The sequence below is a fragment of the Gavialis gangeticus genome, unplaced genomic scaffold (genome assembly GCF_001723915.1).
Source record: "Gavialis gangeticus isolate Ggan-Ray unplaced genomic scaffold, GavGan_comp1, whole genome shotgun sequence".
Classification (NCBI taxonomy): Eukaryota; Metazoa; Chordata; order Crocodylia; family Gavialidae; genus Gavialis; species Gavialis gangeticus.
The window spans coordinates 160,488,941-160,508,937 of record NW_017728992.1 but is presented as its reverse complement, the minus strand read 5'-3'; the positions used below and the strand labels follow the sequence as shown (position 1 = coordinate 160,508,937).

Below are 19,997 nucleotides of genomic sequence, written 5' to 3'. Positions count from 1 at the left end.
TCACAGTCAGGGTGTCCAGACCGTGGAATAAACTCCCTCCAGATATGGTGCAGTCACCTACCCTGGAGGTTTTCAAAAGGAGATTGGGCAGTCACCTCACTGGGGCCACTTGACCCCAGTTGTTCTTCCTGCCTAGAGCAGGGGGCTGCACCCAATGATCTGTGAGGACTCCTCCAGCCCCTAACAATCAATGAATTTAAGTCCCTTCCCCAAAGGGATTTGCAAATTAGGCTTAAATGGGGATTTTGCTTCCATCTTTACAAAGGCATTTCTATTACTGCTCCATACCTAGTTTAATATCTAATTTAATATCTAGTTCAGTTTAACTGAAAACCTAACAAAAGCTAAAAAAAAACAAAAAAACCTTTGCATTTGTGATTATATTTCATAAAGGAAGGAGCATTTTAACAGAACTGCCTTCTTCTGTAATACTATTCTAGTTTAAACAATTTTTAAAGAATGTTTCATTAGTGATCAGGAAAGGTATGGAAAATGTTCCTGAAAGTTGCTGCCACTAAGTTACGGCCAGTTGGCCAGAAGTACAAAAATGATAGTAATGTAAATGTACATTAAAGAAGTATAACAAATGTACAGAACTAAATATGTGATTATTTTAATACCTAAATAATGTAAAATATGTGATTTTTATGCAGAGCAGATGGCTACAATACAATGTATATGGTGGCATATGCTATTTTTTCTTTGGAATAGGATTGTATACACTGCACAGTTATGTTTTTACTTGATTTCCTCCTGTTGCATTACCCTCTAAAAACACAGAGCTACAGAGAAAACACTGTGGGGTACATCTTCAAAGCTGTGGATGGGGTTTTTTTTAGTCATTATAGCTCATCAAAGTTATGTTGCTAAAGCCCTATGCTATTCTTTGAAAATTAATCCAAATGTGTCAAATATTTGCAATGTTTAGAACTGCTGTTTTCTGTAAGCTTGTTTTAGAATTTTCACTGTAGAAGAGTTGTATATTACACTGAATGCTCATTTTGCTGCAGAACCTAATGGCTAGGGACAGAAGTTGCACATAAACTGGTTTAAGTGACCAGAAACTAGTTTAAAAATTCAGTGAGCATAAACTGCTTTCAAAATAGCCGAAAGTGGTTTAAGATAAACCTGGCTGAATGCAGTATCAGACCTAACTGATTTGGGTCAAACCAGTTTATGGAACTTTTGTTGGAGACTCCTTCACAGTTAACTCACGGTCCCCCAGCATACCAAAATGTTTTGCAGCCCTGGGCTGAGCTGTCTGCTCCAGTGGTTGGCCCCACCCCTCTCCTCCCTACCCAGAGACGTATCACTGTTCTGCCTGGCTAAGAAGGGTGTGCGAGTGGGAAACCCTGCCCCAGAGTGCCTACCTCGTTGCTCAAGCAGCAGGAGTGGTGGGGACTGTCCAGATGTTTGCAATGAGGGGAAAAGGAGGGTTTAATTTCCCCTCCCACCCATGGGGGAACCTCAAGCAGCAAGAGCGAGGGCATGGCCAGACCCCAGCCCAGGGCTCGAGGTGAAGGACAATTTCACAACTCTCACGGCCCCAGCCTGAGCCACAGCCAGCTGGGAAGGGCCCTGGCCATGCAGCCCAGCCTAGCCCCTCCATGCCTACCCTCAGCAGCATGCACGGGTTGGGTAGTCTGCCTGCCTCTTTCTCCTGCCACGCTCCTGATGGAATAAATATGTTCAGTTTAGGCAAGATGCTGCCCCTTTACTATCCTGGTATTAAGGGTTTTAGCCACACGTCCAACTTCCCCCTTAGCATGTCCTAAGCCTCACAGGTGTTATAATTTCTACCATCCCTGAACCCCTATGGCTCTGTGGGCTCCCCATGCCCTTGTATCTGAGGTCCTCTGGCTCTGTAGACTCTCTGGGCCCTTGCATCTGAGCTCCTCTGGCTCTAGGTCACAAAATGAGGCCTCCAAACCTCCCCTTTTAGCCTCATCCTGTTCCTCTGGATGTAAGCAGAAACAAATCAAAAGCCTCCAGGCTGTAACTTGCCCATCACCTACAACATAAGTACTATGCCCCTTCTCTACTGCATTTGCTCTAGCTTAAGTACCTGGGAGGTTCCTAGGTAGGTCCCACTGCACTGGGGAACAAAGTAGACAGCATCAGTTCTCCAACCACTTCCACTTGCAGGAGCTCTCTCTCTCTGGTGGTTGCCAGGGCTTTTCCTTGGTGACTCCAGTCCATTGCTAATCTAGGCCAAAACCCTCCACTGGCTGGTCATGTGGCTCCTACAGGTGGTCCCTATTCCCTCGTTAGGCTGTTACCCCAGCAACCTGCAGCTGGAGGGCCCTGCAAACTGAGCAGGGCCCTCTGGCCAGGCAGCCTCATCCTTAAAGTAGCAGGCACCCTTCAGTTCCCTGCTACACACTGCACAGCCACATAAGCATGGAGGGGGGTCGGAGTTGAAGATCTGCTAAGGTCCCTTCTGACCCTACCAACTATGAAACCATGAAACCAGCGGCTGAGCAATGAAAAAGTGACAAACTCTCTCACATTTTTGAAATATTTTCCCCGGCTGATATGTAAAATGCTGGTGAAATGGAACTTGATTTGAAAGGGCACATGCAGAAAAAAAGGAATATACAAGGTGGAAAAGTTTCAAAGGACAGGGTATCTACGCTCATTTGCATCAATACAGATGGGAACGACAAATCCTCACTATTTATGTCTGGGAAAATAAAATATCCTTGATGCTTTCCAAAGGACATGTAAGGAGCTCACAACTGCACACTGTGAATAATTTAACTCTTCATGCATAGATGTTCCTACAGAAATAATATATTTTGCAAAAATAACTAAAAAAGCCTCCTACAATGTATAATTATAAAGTAAAATGGCTCCATATCTCATTTCGGCCAAATGTAATGTGTACAAATAAGGAACATTACTACTGAAAAATGAAACCCAGGGCCATTTGTCAATAAGAGACTGTATCACACAAAAACTCTCCCACTGACAGATAAATCAACAGAGATATGATGACAAGTTTTAAGATACAGACTGGACTTCTACTGAATGTTTTCAGTTCAGCAAAAGAAGCTGAAAATCAATACCACATTTTACTAGTAGCCAATGGAGAAACTCAAAAGCATTATGCAGATTTATGTAGGCACTCAGTTATTTGTGTCATGGATTTTTTATATATTAAATCAACGTTCTTATTGTTCATTTTACTCAAAATGAAAGATGGATAGATGCATATGGAAACTCAGTATGGATATAAGAAAACATCCTCCTTTACCCCTAGAGCAGTAACCAGATAGTCACAACAGAAATTGCATGGACCCTTATTCAAATATGGAACAGAAGCCACAGTTTGGCATATATCTATATAGATATCTATATACACACACACACATACACTGAGAAAAAAAACACAAAAACTGACTATACAGTGTATTATTATACTATACAGTGACAGCACCAGGCTCCCAACAGTCCATTCCTATTCTAGTTATACACAAAGCTCATATACAGACTTCTTGCACTCCTGAATTTCCCTTCACCCTCCCACGACTACTTTAAGTAGACCTGAACAAGCATAGCATATGTAGCCAGTACATGAGCATGAAAGCACAGTTGCTATGCAATGTAGTTGAAAAACAACTGACTTTTCCAAAACATGAAGTTTTGTTAATGAAAGATATGGCTGTAAGTCTGATATCCTGCTATTGCAAGTAGCCATGTCATATAACTACATTTAGAAACTTATGAAGGTTTGTCTTAAAATTATTTCTTTTTTCCCACTACTCGTATTAGAAGGCTATTTCAGTTGGAATACCAGAAGTGAAAAATCCTGTTTTACTAGACTCTCATTCCTTTTCAGTTTAGAAACCTGTTAATCTCCAAGGTAGCCATTTTATGTACATTTCTGCCTGTGTCAAGGTTGTCTTTTGACTTTAAAAAGCTTTTCTCAAATCTCCCTGGTCTTAAACATCCTCCTGTATTAATCAGTTATATCCCCTCTTTTCTTTTTCTTGCTAAGCTTAGTCTGAGCCTTTTAATCTTTCAGTTAGGCATAATTATAGTTAAAGAAATTTACAATTAAGACATTTGTACTGCTCAAAACTGAAGTGCACTAATGCAAAGTGCACTTAATTTGTTTGCTTGAGCATGCTTAATTTGTTTAATTTGCTTGTTTTAAATAAGCAATGTTAATTTGCTAGAGAAAATATTGTTTAATTTAAAAAAAATCTATTGTCATGAATCACCAGGGATCCTGGTTTTCTCCAATTTAAAAAAAAAATCCCCAATTTTTGGTTTTAAAAAAGTAACTCCAAATCTACATTTTTCCATAATTAAAATTAGATGCACACTATATATACATATATAAAGTGGCATTTCATTTAAATCACAGAAATATGTGGATTTATGGTTACTTTTTTTTTTAATCAAACATTGGGGATGTTTTTAAATCAGAGGAAACCAGCATCCCTGTTAATCACCTGGATACTGTACAACACAAAAATACAGCCTCTGCCCAAAGAAGCTTACAATTTAAATAGAGAACACAGCTATGGAAGGGGGGATGACAATGGAAGAGGATGCAAAAATGATAACACAACCTGAGTACACAATGTACAAATCAATGTCATTAATTCCATTATTTTGGGGGCAGGCTTAATTAGAAAGACAAGTGAAGGGATGGCACTGAAGGAAAGGTATGAAGGGGATGGGACAGAAGAGAAGCAGGTGAGGAGTGGAGCTCAAAGGAAGAAACTATGTAGAAGTGTAAAGGAGAGAGCTAGAGCAAACAGCCAATCAGCAAAAAGCAGAGAAAGTCTTGTCAGGTCTTATGCAATATTTTCCAAATGTCTGAAAGTCTCTCCTTTTGCTACTTCTGCACAAGCTCCTACAATAGATGCAGTCTCTATTTGGCTTTCCTTTTTAGCTTTTCCTCGAGGCTACATAAAGGAGGAGAGGCAATACTTGGGATGCTAGTGGCCCCAAGGCCGCAGGGGACTTCTCTAAGCATTTCTGAATCTGGAAGAGGAGGTGGCCCTAGCTTGGTTTCAAGTGCTCCAGACTCTGCTTTGGCTGCTTTTGTAGCTTCTCTTACTGCATGGAATCCCAAAAAAGGCAAAGACACTTCCTTTCTATGATATTATCATGAAAAAATGCATAGTTACTTTTAAACAAGATATAGAATTACTTTCTTGACAAATCACTGAGTCAATGACAACTATTTATTGCTCATATTATCAGTCAAATTAGCATCTTGGATTATGTCCCACTAGCATATTAAAATCTTGTTCTAAAAAAGAAATACATATTAAGATCAATTACACATAGAAAGATACACCTTACAGGATTTCCTTTATGCAACAGAAATAGATATTTTCATACATGAAAAATGGGAAAATCTTAATAAGACCTTGATTAGAATTATATCTCATTTGTCAGTCCCACAATTTAATACATGCTTTGGAAAAATGTTTCCTGTTATGAGTTTCAGATTTAACTCTGTGCAGTTTCTCTGAAAGACTTCTTATTCTTGTATTATAAGAAAGGCAAAACAGGACTTATTTACTCCCCTGACCTATCTCTACTACTTTCTATATTTTGTCATCTTTCGTCCTATTAATCTGTTCTCTTAAGTACACGTAACAATTGTTCAATTTCTCTTTATATTCCCAGAAAAACAAACTATCTTAAGCCAGATCAAGTGTTAAAAATTACATATGAATTATTTAGAGTGAAAACTTAAACAAAAAATCCAAAACAAACATAGTGTGTTACAGAGATATGGTAATTAACCTGAAACAGGCATTATAAATTCAAGAAAACCATATTTCAGGTTAAATGGAATTCAAATAAGTTTATTATTAATGATCTGAAGAACAAGACTGACTGTACAGTTAGCAAATTTGTAGGTGATTCCAAACTCCATGGAACTGCAGACAGACTGGGGGACAGGATTAAGATTCAGAACAACCTTGATAGACTAGAAACATGGTCCAAAACTAAATTAAATGAAATTAAATTCAATAAGCAGAATTGCATCCTGCACTTAGGATGGAACAATTAAATGTATAAATAGACTAGAGAATGACTGGATAGACTGCACTACTGGAGAAACAGACATGTGGATGACAGTGGACTGTAAATTCAATACAAGTCAGTGTGCTCGTGCGGGGAGTAGATAGCATACCAGGCTGTACTTACAGGAATGTCGCTTGCGATTCAAGGGAACTGATTCTTCTGTTTTATTTGATGGGTCCTCACCTGAGTACTGTGTCCAGTTTGGGACACTGCGCTTCAAGGAACACACAGACAAATTCTTCTCTTCGGCAATATATCACAGTCACAGATGATCGTCTTCCATGACTGTTTTATCTGTGTGTCCAAAGATGGCTGATGAGGCCTATCTGGGTTCAACAGACCCTACTGAAGCTCAGACATCGCAGGATTATCTCGATTTGGAACAGACATGCTGTTTCTGCTGATTCTGCTTTTCCATCTCCTGTTGTTGTCATGAGGTTTCAAAGTACTGAGATCCCTGCAGCAGACTTTCTCTATTTGGGCAGGTCCTGGATGATAGTTTCTCATGAGTTGACATTAATGTTGTATTTTTTTAAGTTGGCCTTGAGGATGCCCCTGAAGCACTTTCTCTGCCTTCCTCTTAAGCACATACGTTGCCTGAACTGGAAAAATAAAACTTGCTTCGGGAGTCTGGAGTCAGACATCTGGATGACATGGCTGGCCCAATGAAAGTTGATGTTGGACGATCATCGCCTCAATACTCCTGGTGTTTGCTTGCAGGAGGACACTAACATTGGTGTTTCTGGTCTTCCCACTGGACTTGGAGGCTCTTCAGCAGGCAGCGTTGATGGTACTTCTCCAACAACTGTAGATGTCTCCTGTATGTTGTCCATGCCTCAGCTCTGGACAATGAAGTGGGGATCATGATTGCTTGGTAAACTATGAGCTTGGTTTCAGATCTAATATCATGATTTTCGAACACCCGTTTCTTCAGAAGTCCAAATGCTACACTTGCACATTTGAGGCGATGTTGAATTTCTTCATCAATGTCAGCCTTCTGCAAGAGATGGCTTCCAAGGTATGGAAACTACTCAACATTCTCTAGAGTCTCACTGTGAATCTGAATTACTGGAGCTGGAAACAGTTCATTAGGAGCTTGTTGGTGGAGGACATTAGCCTTCTGAACATTAACTGTCAGTCCCATTTTCTTGCATACCTCAGTAAAGGCGTCAACAATTGACTGAAGGTCTGTTTCTAAGTGAGCACATGCTACAACATCATCGGCATACTGGAGTTCAATGATTGAGGATGGTCTTGGTTTGGAGTTGGCTGAGGTTAAACTGTGATTCTGGGAATAGCTTTTCAGCAAGTGGAAGGACACAGTTCAGGAGGGTTCTCACAATGATCTTTCCTGTGGTGGACTGTAGGGGGATCACTCTATAATTTCCAGTTGGATTTGTCTCTTTTCTTGAAGACTGTCACAGTTATGGCATCCCTGAGATCATCTGGGATTTCCTCATCCTTCCAGATCCTTAAGATGAGGGCATGAAGCTGTAATGTAAGCTCCTCTCACCTGCTTGAAGATTTCTGTGGAGACTCTATCTGCTCCAGATACCTTGTTGCTCTCCATCTGTTTAATGGCTTTCCTCAGCTTGTTAAGGGTTGGAGAGATTCCAAGATCATCTCTGACTGGGTGTTATGAGATGGAGTTGAAAACACTCTCATTAACAACAGTCTCTACTGAGTTCTTCAAAATGTTCCATCCGAAGGCATTATGGGTCCTGTTTCCTTGATCAAGTGTCTTCCTTAGGTCTCAAGGGGGTTGGTCCTAAGTGCTCAGACCGTGGATGGCTTTAGCGGCACTGAAGAAACCGCACGTACCGTGGATGTCAGCAAGACATTGAATCTCCTTAGCCTTGTCTTCCCACCATTTGTTCTTCATATCACAAGCTCTCCTTTGGACTTCTGTCTTGGCTTGAAGATATAATTTCTTTTGCCTGGAGTTGGTGTCATTTTGCCAAGTACAAAAGGCCTCGGGCTTGCAATTGATCAACTCATTATGTCCCAGTTATTCTCATCAAACCAGTCTTGATGTTTCCTGGTAGAAAATCAACATGTCTCTTCACAGGTGCTGATGACACTCTCCCATTGTTGTTGATTGGAATTCACCAGTTTTTCACTGAGGCACTGGTAGAAGAGGTCTCACTTGTTTGGGTCCTTGAGTCCTTCAATATTGATCTTCTGTTGGCACTTCCTCCGCTGCAGCCATCATTTGGAAGTCAGTTTAAGCGACATAACTGAGCAGATGAGTCAGTGAACAGTTCAGCAATCATCAGCTCCTAGCATACCTTCGGTGGTGTGGACATCTTTGCAATCCCGGGCACAGATAATGACAGGTGCCAATGCTTAGACCGTGAGTGTTGCCACGATGTCTTGTGCTTATTTACCTGACAGAACAGGATGTTGGTGATGGTGAGTCCATATTCTGTGCATTGGTCAAGAGGAGGATGTAATTTGAATTGACATTTCCCACTCTTCTAGCCAATGGTTCCAAGTCCCTTTCAACTCTGGCACTGATATCACAGAGAAGAATAAGTCTGTTTCCCTCTGGAACATCAGAAAGGACTTGGTCAAGGTTGGTGTAGAATTCCTCCACAGTTTTATCAGCAGCGTCAAGAATCGGGGCCTATACTCTGATGAAGATGGCATATTGCCTCCCTGACAGTTTAAGATGGATGTTCATTAATTCTTTCAGGAAACTCATTGAGTTGGTTTACAAATTCATTTTTAATGGCAAAGCTAACTCCATGAAGTCAGAAAAGTCCAGACAGCAACCCTTGCAAAGCCAGCAGGCTAAGGCACTTAAGGGAACCCACCCCTGCCCCAGCCCTGGAGCGAGCTGTGGGCAAGGCAAGGGCCCTCAAAAGGGACATTTGCCTGCCTGTACACAAATGCCAGGAGTTTGGGGAATAAACAGGAAGAACTTTCCTCCTGCTTAACACAAATAACTATGATGTCATAGGGATAATGAAGACCTGGCGGGGCTCCACCAATGACTGGACCATAGGTATAGACAGCTATACCCTGTACAGGAGAGACTGAGTGGACAAAAGGGGCGGAAGTGTAGCTCTCCATGTCAAGGAAAGGTATGCGTCCCCGCAAGCCGAAATTGGCACCCAAGGTGGATGACTGGAGACCCTCTGGGTTAAAACCTGTGGGAAATACAGCGCAGGGGACACAATGGTGGGAGTCTACTACAGACCTCCCACCCAGGATTAAGAGTTTGACCAGGAGTTCACCAGAGAATTGGCTGAGGCTGCACATTCCCGGTGCATGGTTGTCATAAGAGACTTCAGGTACCCAGACATCTCGTGGGAAGAGCACTTGGCCAAATCTGAGCAGTCGCAAAGCTTTCTCTCGTGTGTGGATGACCTCTTTCTGCTGCAAGAAGTCGGTGGGCCGACAAGAGGTAAAGCATTGCTCAACCTTGTTCTGGCAATGGGGGATGACCTAATCAGCAACCTAATAATCGAAAGGAAGCTGGGTGACAGTGACCACAAGCTGATCACCTTCACCATCTGCCGTAAAGTTGGCAAGTCAGTCAGCAATACAGAAGTCCTCAATTTCAGGAAAGCTGACTTTGACAAGCTCAGGAAGCTTGTCAGTGAGGCCCTAAGGGACCACGACCCAAAGGGGATGGGAGTTCAGGACGAGTGGTTGCTCCTCAAAGGAGCGATCCTGGAAGCGCAAGGAAAGTGTATCCCATCTTGGACGGAAGGCAGCACAAGGGCACAGCAGCCCCCTTGGCTCTGCAGGAAAACTAGCAGATCTTCTGTGTCTAAAAAGACAGACATACAAAGGGTGGAAGAGTGGATCCACCTCCAAGGAGGAATACTCTGCACTGGTCCGGACCTGCAGGGAGTGAACCAAGAAAACCAAGGCTATGACAGATCTCCAACTAGCTACAAGTATCAAGGACAATAAAAAGTCCTTTTTTAAATATGTGGGGAGCCGGAGGAAAAGCAAGATCAACACTGGACCCCTGCTGAACCAGATGGGACAACTGACAACCGACGCCCAGGAAAGAGCCAACTTGCTAAATGGGTACTTTGTGTTGGTCTTTCATCAGTCCCATGGGATGCCCATGCCCACTGTGGGACAGGGAGGCCCAGGTGAGGGAGATTCCTTTGCCTCCCATCAGTGCTGACCTCGTGAAGGGACACCTTCAAATCAGCCGGCCCTAACAGTTTACCCACCAGGGTACTCAAGGAGCTGGCTAGCATCATAGCCCAGCCCCTGGCACAGATCTTTGAGAACTCCTAGTGCTCTGGTGAAGTGCCCAAAGATTGGAAGAAGGCCAGTGTAGTGCCTATCTTCACGAAAGGGAGGAAAGTGGATCCAGCAAACTACAGGCCCATCAGCCTGACCTCTATCCTGGGGAAGGTCTTAGAAAAGATTATCAAAGAGGCCATTCTTAACAGGCTGGCCGATGGCAACATCCTGATGGATAGCCAGCATGGGTTTGTTGCGGGTAGGTCTTGCTTGACCAATCTCATTTCCTTCTACATCCAGGTGACCTATCACCTGGACAAAGGAGAAGAGACTTATGTTGTTTATCATGACTTTAAAAAAGCCTTCGATCTAGTATCCCACAATCACCTCTTAGTAAAACTGGCTAACTGTGGCCAATGGATCCCACGATCCACTGTCTGCGAAACTGGCTCCGTGGTAGGACCCAGAGGGTGGTGGTTGATGGAAGTCAATCGTCGTGGTGCCCTGTGACCAGTGGGGTTCCCCAGTGCTCTGTCTTTGGGCCTATACTATTTAACATCTTCATTAATGATGTGGACATTGGTATCAGAAGCGGACTGACCAAGTTTGCTGATGACACCAAACTCTGGGATAAAGCATCCACACCTGAAGACAGGAGGGTGATCCAAGCTGACCTTGACATGCTCAGGAAATGGGCGGATGAGAACCTGATGGTGTTTAACACTGAAAAATGCAAGGTTCTCCACCTTGGGAAGAAAAACCTGCAGCATGCTTATAGGCTCAGCAGTGCTACGCTGGCTAGCACTATGGATGAAAGGGACTTGGGGGTCATGATTGACCACAAGATGAACATGAGCCCCCAGTGTGATACTGCTGCTAGTAAAGCAAGCAAAATGCTTGCTTGCATCCATAGATGCTTCTCAAGTAAATCCCAGGATATAATCCTCCCCTTGTACTCGGCCTTGGTGAGGCTGCAGCTGGAGTACTGTGTCCAGTTTTGGGCTCCACAATTCAAAAAGGATGTGGAGAAGCTTGAGAAGGTGCAGAGGAGAGCCACATGCATGATCAGAAGTCAGGAAAGCAGACCTTATGAAGAGAGGCTGAGAGCCATGCGACTCTTCAGCCTGGAAAAGCGCAGGCTCAGGGGTGATCTGGTGGCCACCTATAAGTTCATTGGGGTGCTCACCAGGATCTGGGGGAATGTCTGTTCACCAGAGTGCCCCACGGGATGACAAGGTCAAACGGCCATAAACTCCTCCATGACCGTTTCAGGCTGGATATAAGGAAGAACATCTTTACTGTCCGAGCCCCCAAGGTTTGGAATAGATTGCCACTGGAGATGGTTCAAGCGCCTACTTTGAGCACCTTCAAAAGACACCTGGATGTCTACCTTGCTGGGATCCTATGATCCCTGCTGACTTCCTGCTCCTGGGGCAGGGGGCTGGACTCGATGATCTTCCGAGCTCCCTTCCATCCCTAATGTCTATGAAATCTACGAAAAATGAAGGTCTAGGAAGTATGACTTAAAAGGATCACAGAAAGACATAACAATTGACACATTTCCAAGTGAAATACACTTGGAAATGCTTCAAAAAAGAAATATTTCAGTCAGGGACACATGATGTCCCCTGTGCCTGCCACTCCCTGACTGGAACATTTCAAAATACTGCAACCACCAGTGCCAGCGCACAAGGATAGGAGGTAGAGGGGAAGGGACAGATCCTTTGCCAGAGAGGAGAGGTAAGCAGGGGTGGAATGGAGGGGGCAAAGCAGTGGTGGTTTTCAAATACTCTGTACCTCTCCTCTCCCCTTTAGGAGTCAGTAGGAGTTTGGCGATGAGGGTCAGGAGATGAGACCCAACCCCAGTTCCAGCCCTGCTCAGTTCACATGCACTTTCTCCGTATACAGGTCAGCAAAAGTAAAATGCTCCAAAATAAAACCTCATTTCAATAGCTATTGTTCTAGAGTGCTAGAATCATTTTTGGAGCATTTCAAAGGGCATATATGTTTGTACAGCTGGCCCTCTGAAATGTTTCAACAGCATTTGAAACTTATTTCTTATGTCTGTCTAGGCCCAGGCAACATTGGAAAAACTGGGATTATTTAGTTTGGAGAAGGAACTGGAGGAGGGAAAGGGAGGACTTGATAACTCGTCAAAGACCTGAATGGTAGTTACTAAGTGTAACGGTGATATATTATTCCCTTTGCTGCAGGGGACAGGAAAAGAAATAATGGCCTGAAATTGCAACAAGAGAAATTTAGGGTGGATACTATGAGGGTTGTTCATCTCTAGGTAACCTGTTCCAGTGGTTTTGTGGAATCTCCATGACTTTTAAGAGCAGGTTAGAAAAACATTTGTCTGGAATGGTTTAGACAAAGATGATCCTACACAGAAGTAAATCCAGGATTTTGCAAAGGGGGTCAGAAGCAGCAACCAGCACTGCAGGGGTGAGTGTACTTGACTCTCAACCTCCCTCTCCTGCTCCTCATCCCCTGGGTAGGTAGACCACACCATGGAAGTAGCAATCAAGGACTTCTTTAAGTCCCCAAAGCAGGTAAGAAGTCCCTACCGTCCCCTCCCTGCTTAGAGGCTCTCCCCCCATCCCTTTCTACCCACACCTGCCACTTCCACTATCCCAGTAACAAGGGATGTTTGTGTCCCATTCCAGCTGGACTGCAGAGGGGCTGGGCTCAGCCCAGGACAGCAGCAGTACTGGCACATGGGTTCCACCTCACTGCTCCTGCCTTCCAGGCTGGTGGGACACCAAGATTAGTAGGTGACCAGTTTAAAACTAACAGAAGAGAGTACTTTTTTATGCAATGCATAGTTAACTTACAGAATTCATTGCCCTGAGAGGGGTGGAGGCAGATAGGTTCAAAAAGGGATGGGAAAAATTCATGGATGATAGAGCTAAGGTATTATTGGCTACTGAAAAGAATTGCTAGAGATGTTTTCTCTGACATCTCTAAATCAATAATGGTGGATATCAGAGAGGATATTGAATGGATTACTTTAGAGAGATCTGATTCAGCGCTCTCGCTCTATATCATCAATTTCTGCAACTGTCAGAACTAGAATCCTAGGCTAGATGCATTATTCATCTGACTCAGTATGGCACTTCTTATATTCTAATGACCATGCAGAGAGGGGGAACCCCTCCACCCACTACTGGTATCCCAGGTTGAGCCCAGCCCCAGCACACCCTGGCTGGAGTGGAATAGGAGATCCCCCTGCCCTCAGGACAGTAGAATCAGTGGCAGGCAGGGAAGGACAGGGGATGTGCCTCTGAGCATGGAGGGGAATGGATGGAGGAGAATTCTTAACTTCTTCGGGGACAGAGTCTCCGGCTTCTGCTCTTGCTATGCAGTGAGAAAGAGAAGCGGGGGTGCAGCAACACCAATTCACCTCCTCTGGATCTGCCTTATACCCTACCTTGAGCAAGGGGTGGGACTATATCTGTCGTTTTAAACATTTTTTTGTTTGTGAACCCCTAAAAAATTTCAAATGGAGGTACAGCTCCCTTTGAATTGTAAGTGGGTATTCACATACTTTTGATTTATCATAGTCATCTTTTGCAGACCCCTTAGACTGTCTGCAAACCCCTATGGGTCCATGAGCAACAGGTTGAAAACCATTGGACTAGGTGATTTTCAGAGGTCCCTTACAGCCCTACTTTGCTATGATTCTATAATTCTAACATTAAGTGCAGAAAAGCAGATGGGACACTCAAATACACTTAGTGTATTTACTTGAAAAAAAGATGACTCTGAATATAAGACAACCCCTCCCCCCCATAATTAGATTCTACACACAGACAATTTTAGAATTTATTGTAATTTTCCTTGTATGGAATCTAATTATTGGAGGATCATCTTAAATTGCCTTCCCGCCCCTCCCAACTACTGCAGGTGATGAGGGGAGCAGTAATGGGGCAGGTAGTGGGGACAGGCAGTGGAGGAGACAGTAGGCAGGGCAGGCAGTAGGGAAGCAGTAATGGGGCAGGCAGTGTGGAAGTGGTGGGGCAGGCAATAAGACAGGCATGCAGCTTGCCTCCTGCTGCCTACCTCCCCTCCCCCTTCTAGCCACTACAGCTTCAGTTTTCTTCCCCCTTTCCCTCATTTTCCCCCCCAAAATCTCCCCCCCCCACTTTCCCTGCTGCAGCCCAGGGCCTGGAACATGGCTCCAGCCCAGTTCCATAGCAGTAGCACTTCTGCTATGGGGCTGAACTGGAATAGCAGTTCTGGCTGCACACCACTGCTATGGGCCTAGGCTGGAGCCACTCTCTGTGCCATGGGCTGCAACAGGGATGGAGCCAGCTGGTGCAGAACAAAGATAAGGAAAGGTGTGGTAGAGAGGGAGAGAGTAGAAGTAGCATAGGGGAAGGCTGGGGGCTGCAAGGGAGGACTGGAAGTGCATGCAGAGGCAGTGGAAGGAGGAAGACAGCAGCTGTGGCTCCAGCTTCTGCTCCAGCCCTAACCACAGGTTGGGCCCAGAGCCACAACATCTGCCTTTCCCTTTCACCCCCCATTGCCTCAAACTCTATTGTAATGAGAGGGGCTTCCCTGCCCCCCATGTTAAATAGGGGGAAAAGCCTTATCTTATAACTGAGTAAATATTATAGGTCAGTCTTGAGTGACACCATACTTGTACAACTAAGATTAATGTATAATAGGTTGTGCAGTACCTTATCATCTTATTTATATAAAAACGCATTAGTCTTGTTCATGCTTTATCCTTACAGGGTCATTACACAATGAGATATGCTACTCATTCCAAACTTTCCCTATATTGTTGGGATGGTGTATATATGTTTGTTTTCAGGTTAAACTTCTGATCTGGATAGCTTGCTACTTTTTCAGGGACATTTAAAATACATTGCATATACAGGTTTATGTGGTATGTGTGTTCCCAGAAAACTGCGTGTAACTTGAATTTGCATACATGGAACCTAGTTTATAAGGTAACAAATAGGGATACGTTACCACAGCGGTGAGGCAGGGAGGGAGTGAGGCCGGGGCTTCGGAAGGGGTGGGGGGGAGATGCACGGTGCAGCCCAGTGGCTGCAGGCAGGTGCTGTTGGCTGCTGCAGGGGTGCAGCAGAGGGTGTGGCTCTTGCTACGATGCACACCCCAGGAGGGCTGTGGGCTAGGGGGCAGTGCCATGCTCTTCTGGGGGGCTCATGCCCCCGGATCTGCACATGGGACAAGAGCAGTCTGTCGCTGTGGGCTGGGGCCAGTGGCAGCACGGGGCTCCTTCCCCTACAGACTTATCGCACACATAACAAATTCTGGGTGTAAAAAGGGTCACTGCATAAGAGGAAATTCACATATATAGAAACCCCATAAAGTGAGGGAAACCTGTATCTCTCTCTCTCTTATGGCCCCTATACATAAAGTAATGAGTAATATTTAAAGCTATAAACAAATAACTGCAAATTTTCTTATGGTGATTTTAAAACCGATGCTTATATTAGGAAAAAAGCTTTAATGAATCACAGAAACTATTCTGACAATACATGCTTGAAAGCAGTACATTCTGCATTTTTTGTTTCACTAAACTCTGGAAAAAAATCTACAAAGTTGGTGCACAATGCTTCTTTTTTCTTAGATAAGTCTTTAAGATAATAAACTCTACCTCTCTCCAATAAAATAGACATGGGAACTTATCCTTGGCTACAATCTTTTACTCAGTGCAATGACAATGTTTTATTACAATCTTAAGCTTTCAATCCTTGAATGTGTTTGGAATTGGTATGTGAAGGGAAAGTGTTCTCGTGGTATTATTTTACTATAGAGATTTTTTTAAGGGATATGCATTTCCAATATGATAAATAAAAATTATATTTTCATAACATTAATGTTGATAATGACAAAAACATTCAAACTTGGATAATTAAAGTTTGTTCCCCACTACTAACTGGTTAATTGTGCAATTATCTTGAGATCATCTACATGCGCAAATACTTATCAAAGTCAGACCTCAAAAATGTGTACTAACTCTATAGCTGGCTGCTATCAAGCTTTAATTTGAATATGTAGCAAGTTCTCCCCTGTATACAGCTGGATGCCCTGTCAGCTGTGTTCTCCCCCCACAGGTGTGCACCTTGCCTAGTCATGGCTGAGTCCTGCAACTGCTGGGGACCCTAAGCCCTAGCAGCTGCAAACTCTGGGTCCTGGCAGCAGCCTGCAGTTGCCAGCACTCAGAATCCCACAGCTATGGATGCTAGGTCCCTGCAATGCACCTCCCATGTGTGTGAACACCCCAGGGAGTCTCTCAGAGGCAGAGGGTATGTGAAGTGCCCCTGTGGCTGGGATCCCCTCTACTGAGGGGGCCCTAGCTGCAAGAGCTTGCTTCTTGCTGGCACAGGGGGAGCCACTGGCAACAAGGTGCAATGGGATCTAATGCACAATCCCACAATCACACCTTCTGTCATGCAGGGGCCATTTCATTTAGAAAGGAGACACACAGAGCTGTAAAAAATTAATAAACAGAAAAGAGAAAGGTAAATTAGGAAATCCTATTTCTCTTCTTTAGTACAAGAGCTAAGAATGTGTAGTGAAATTTAAAGAAATTTTAAATCTGATAACATGATAAAAATACATTTTATTCTTCACACAACAAGTAGTACCTGTGGAATTCAGTCCTAAAAATACTGATGGGAGGAAACGTTCAGTCTAAGTCACATAGATAATGAAATTAAATAGATAATAAGGTAAACAATCATCATTTTAAAAACTGTATAAAGCATGTCAATGCGCATGCTTCTAGGCACATGTTAATAAAATAGGGCCTAAAAATAAATTGCCCAAATAGGTTATTTCATAATTAGAGAGGGTTTTTTTGTTTGTTTTTTGTTTTTTTGCACTTTCGAAACCTTAATATTACACTGGAGAGACCACCAACCTCAACTTCTATAAAAATTCAAAGGTTCTTCTAAAGCTGCGGTTCCCACCAAGGAATCATGTTTAACCGATTAACTAGCTGCTTAACACAAAAGAAAACAAAAAGTGAGGCAAAAGTCTCATAAAAAAGATTAAAAATCAGCCTGAAATCCCCCAATGTTTTCTAAAACATAGCGGAACCTGAGCCAAATTTTTGTGTTTGGAATGAACAAACAAGCTGGACTATTTTCACAACTATACTATCTCAATGGCTACAAGAAAAAGTTGTTTTAGAGAGCAGCTTCATATAGCTGGCCATTTGAACCGGAGATGGATTTTAGACAAAACTTAAAACAAGCTATTCATATATTAAATTTTGGTCCTCAGCTTCAGCTTACTAAAATATAATAATGGACAGGACACAAACCACTCTTTCCATTCCTTTCCTCACCACTACTACCAACAACCCTGCCTGATGTATCTAAGCAACTGTGGTCTCAATGGGTGCGTGTACATGAGATGCTGAGCTACTGCACAGTAGCAGCTAAAAATTGCTACTGAGGAGTAGCAGCTAAAAATAACTGTGAGGTGACGGGACTGCACAGGAACGCTGGTTACTCAGCAGTTGGCCACTCATATAGATACACCCAATAGGACTGTAGTACTGGTTCCTGGATTAGCCTCTGAAATCTCACTGGTCAAGAAAAGTGTCATACAAAGGGTGTCTGGAAATGGTCCTTAGACATTCAGTTCCAGGACTAATAGTCACTACTAGATCTGATAGGTTTAGAACTCCCTGGGATTTTGTGGCAGAAATCAATCTCAACCAACTCATTTCCTTCCAGAAAGATGGGAAGGGTCAGGTTATAAAAACATCTTCCTCTTTAATAAATACATTCTCCATTCCTTTAATGACACATTACAAGAAAAATAAGTAATGTAATAATCACTTTCAATTTACATAATTTAAATGTTAAAGCTTGGATAAAATTTATAACTTTTAACTATTTAAAATTTTACCCAGGTCAACTTCATGTATGGTAAATTATATTTAACAAACTCAAAATTTCACATCAAATTAGACAGTATGCCGTAAGAAAGGAATACTTTTAAATTCATATTCAGAAGTCGTTTTCAAGAATTCTTACCTGTTGAATGTGTCTACTACTTCGTTTTTGAGGTTGATAGGTAAGCCACGTATATAGGACAGGATCAATATTGACAGCTAATCCTTGCACACTGGTCAAAAGTACTGCACCTATATAATATAAAAATAAAACGCAATTAGAATGAAAGATATATACAAAGGTATTTTTTTGAAGTCATTTTGTAGCAACTACATTTAAAAAGTTCATTCCATTTCTAGAGGTACCAGGTCCTAGGATATTCTCTATTTTAAGACTGAAGAGTACCAAACAAACTGAAAGATTATTTAAAATTATAATTTAAAAGCAAACCCTTTATTTACTCCAGATTATATTTGCTACATACTTCTCTTGATTAGGTTGTATCAATTTTGCTGATGGCATAGTATCATAATTAGGGGTGCACCGATAAAGATTTTCTTGGCTAATACTGATGGCTGATTATTAACCAGCTATATCAGCCAATACCGATCTGATAGCCAATTTACAGAAATGCACTCGGGCAGCGCGGACAGCAGTGTCTGGCCAGTAAGTCTGTGGAGGGGGAGGGGCATGGCAGGGGAGACAGACACCACTCGTATGGTTGAGGGCCTCCGTGGCCAGCCCTATGAGGAGAGGCTGAGGGACCTGAATCTCTTCAGTCTCCGCAAGAGGAGACTGAGGGGGGATCTTGTGGCTGCCTACAACCTTATCAGGGGCCACCAGCAGGGACTTGGGGAAAGTCTGCTCACCAGGGCCCCCCTTGGAGTCACCAGGAACAATGGCCACAAGCTGAGGGAGGATAGGTTTAGGTTAGATATTAGGAAGAACTACTTCACTGGAAGGGTGGCCAGAGCCTGGAATAGGCTTCCCAGAGAGATGGTGCTCTCACCTTCCCTCGAAATCTTCAAGAGGAGACTGGCTAGGCACCTGGCTGGGGTCTTATGACTCCTGCCACCCCCAGTGCTCCTTCCTGCCCATGGCGGGGGGTCGGACTAAATGATCTGTCTAGGTCCCTTCCGACTCATTGATTCTATGATTCTATGGAGAGGGAGGGAGTGGAGCAGGGGCAGGCACTGCCCAGCTAAGGCAGTGAATGTGACCCCAAAACCAGAAGCGGGACACAGCTGCAGGCAGCTTGTCCAGAGGGTTCAGGGCAGTGGGGGGTGGAGGGAGGGTATGTGTCCCCCAGATCTATGCATGGGGCAAGATCGGACTGCCCGCTGTGGACTTGGGGCTGGGCCAGCCTCTTCATGGCAGGGGGGAGGAAGCTGGGCTGGGCTGAGCTCCAAGCAGGCAGGGGTGCAGTGGGCAGTGGCAGCACTGGAAGGGGTGCGACAGTGTGGGCTACAACAACCCCAAAATTTCCCATAGCCACCCAGTAGTCACACCTCCAAGTGCTGCTGCCCGCCCCCACCTGCCCTAAGTGCAGTCCTGGCCCAGCCCTCAGCGTCAAGCCTGGAGAAGGCAGCCCACCCTCATTCCACATACAGATCTGGGGGGCACATGACCCCCATGTCTCCCCCAGGGATGTGCACAGTGGCAGGGAGCTGCCCACTCTCCCCACCCCTCTGTGCATCCTGGATAAGCCATGCACAGTTCCACCCTGCTTCCAGCCCCAGGATCACATTCACCACCCCTGGCTGGGCAGTGCCTTCCCTTGCCCCTGCCTCTGCCTCACTCTCACTGCGGGGGCCTTGATCTGCATCCCCCCCCCCCCCC

General features: G+C 44.0%; 1 protein-coding gene across 4 annotated transcripts in view; it reads right to left on the bottom strand.

Moving 5' to 3' along the window:
- VPS13B (vacuolar protein sorting 13 homolog B) overlaps positions 1-19,997 on the bottom strand; it is a 1,046,600-nt gene that overhangs the window by 567,200 nt on the left and 459,403 nt on the right. For all 4 annotated transcript variants that reach the window (XM_019527996.1, XM_019527995.1, XM_019527993.1 and 1 more), the window contains one exon: positions 18,300-18,409. In XM_019527996.1, the coding sequence (XP_019383541.1) occupies positions 18,300-18,409 (110 nt within the window). The remainder of the gene's footprint in view (positions 1-18,299; positions 18,410-19,997) is intronic.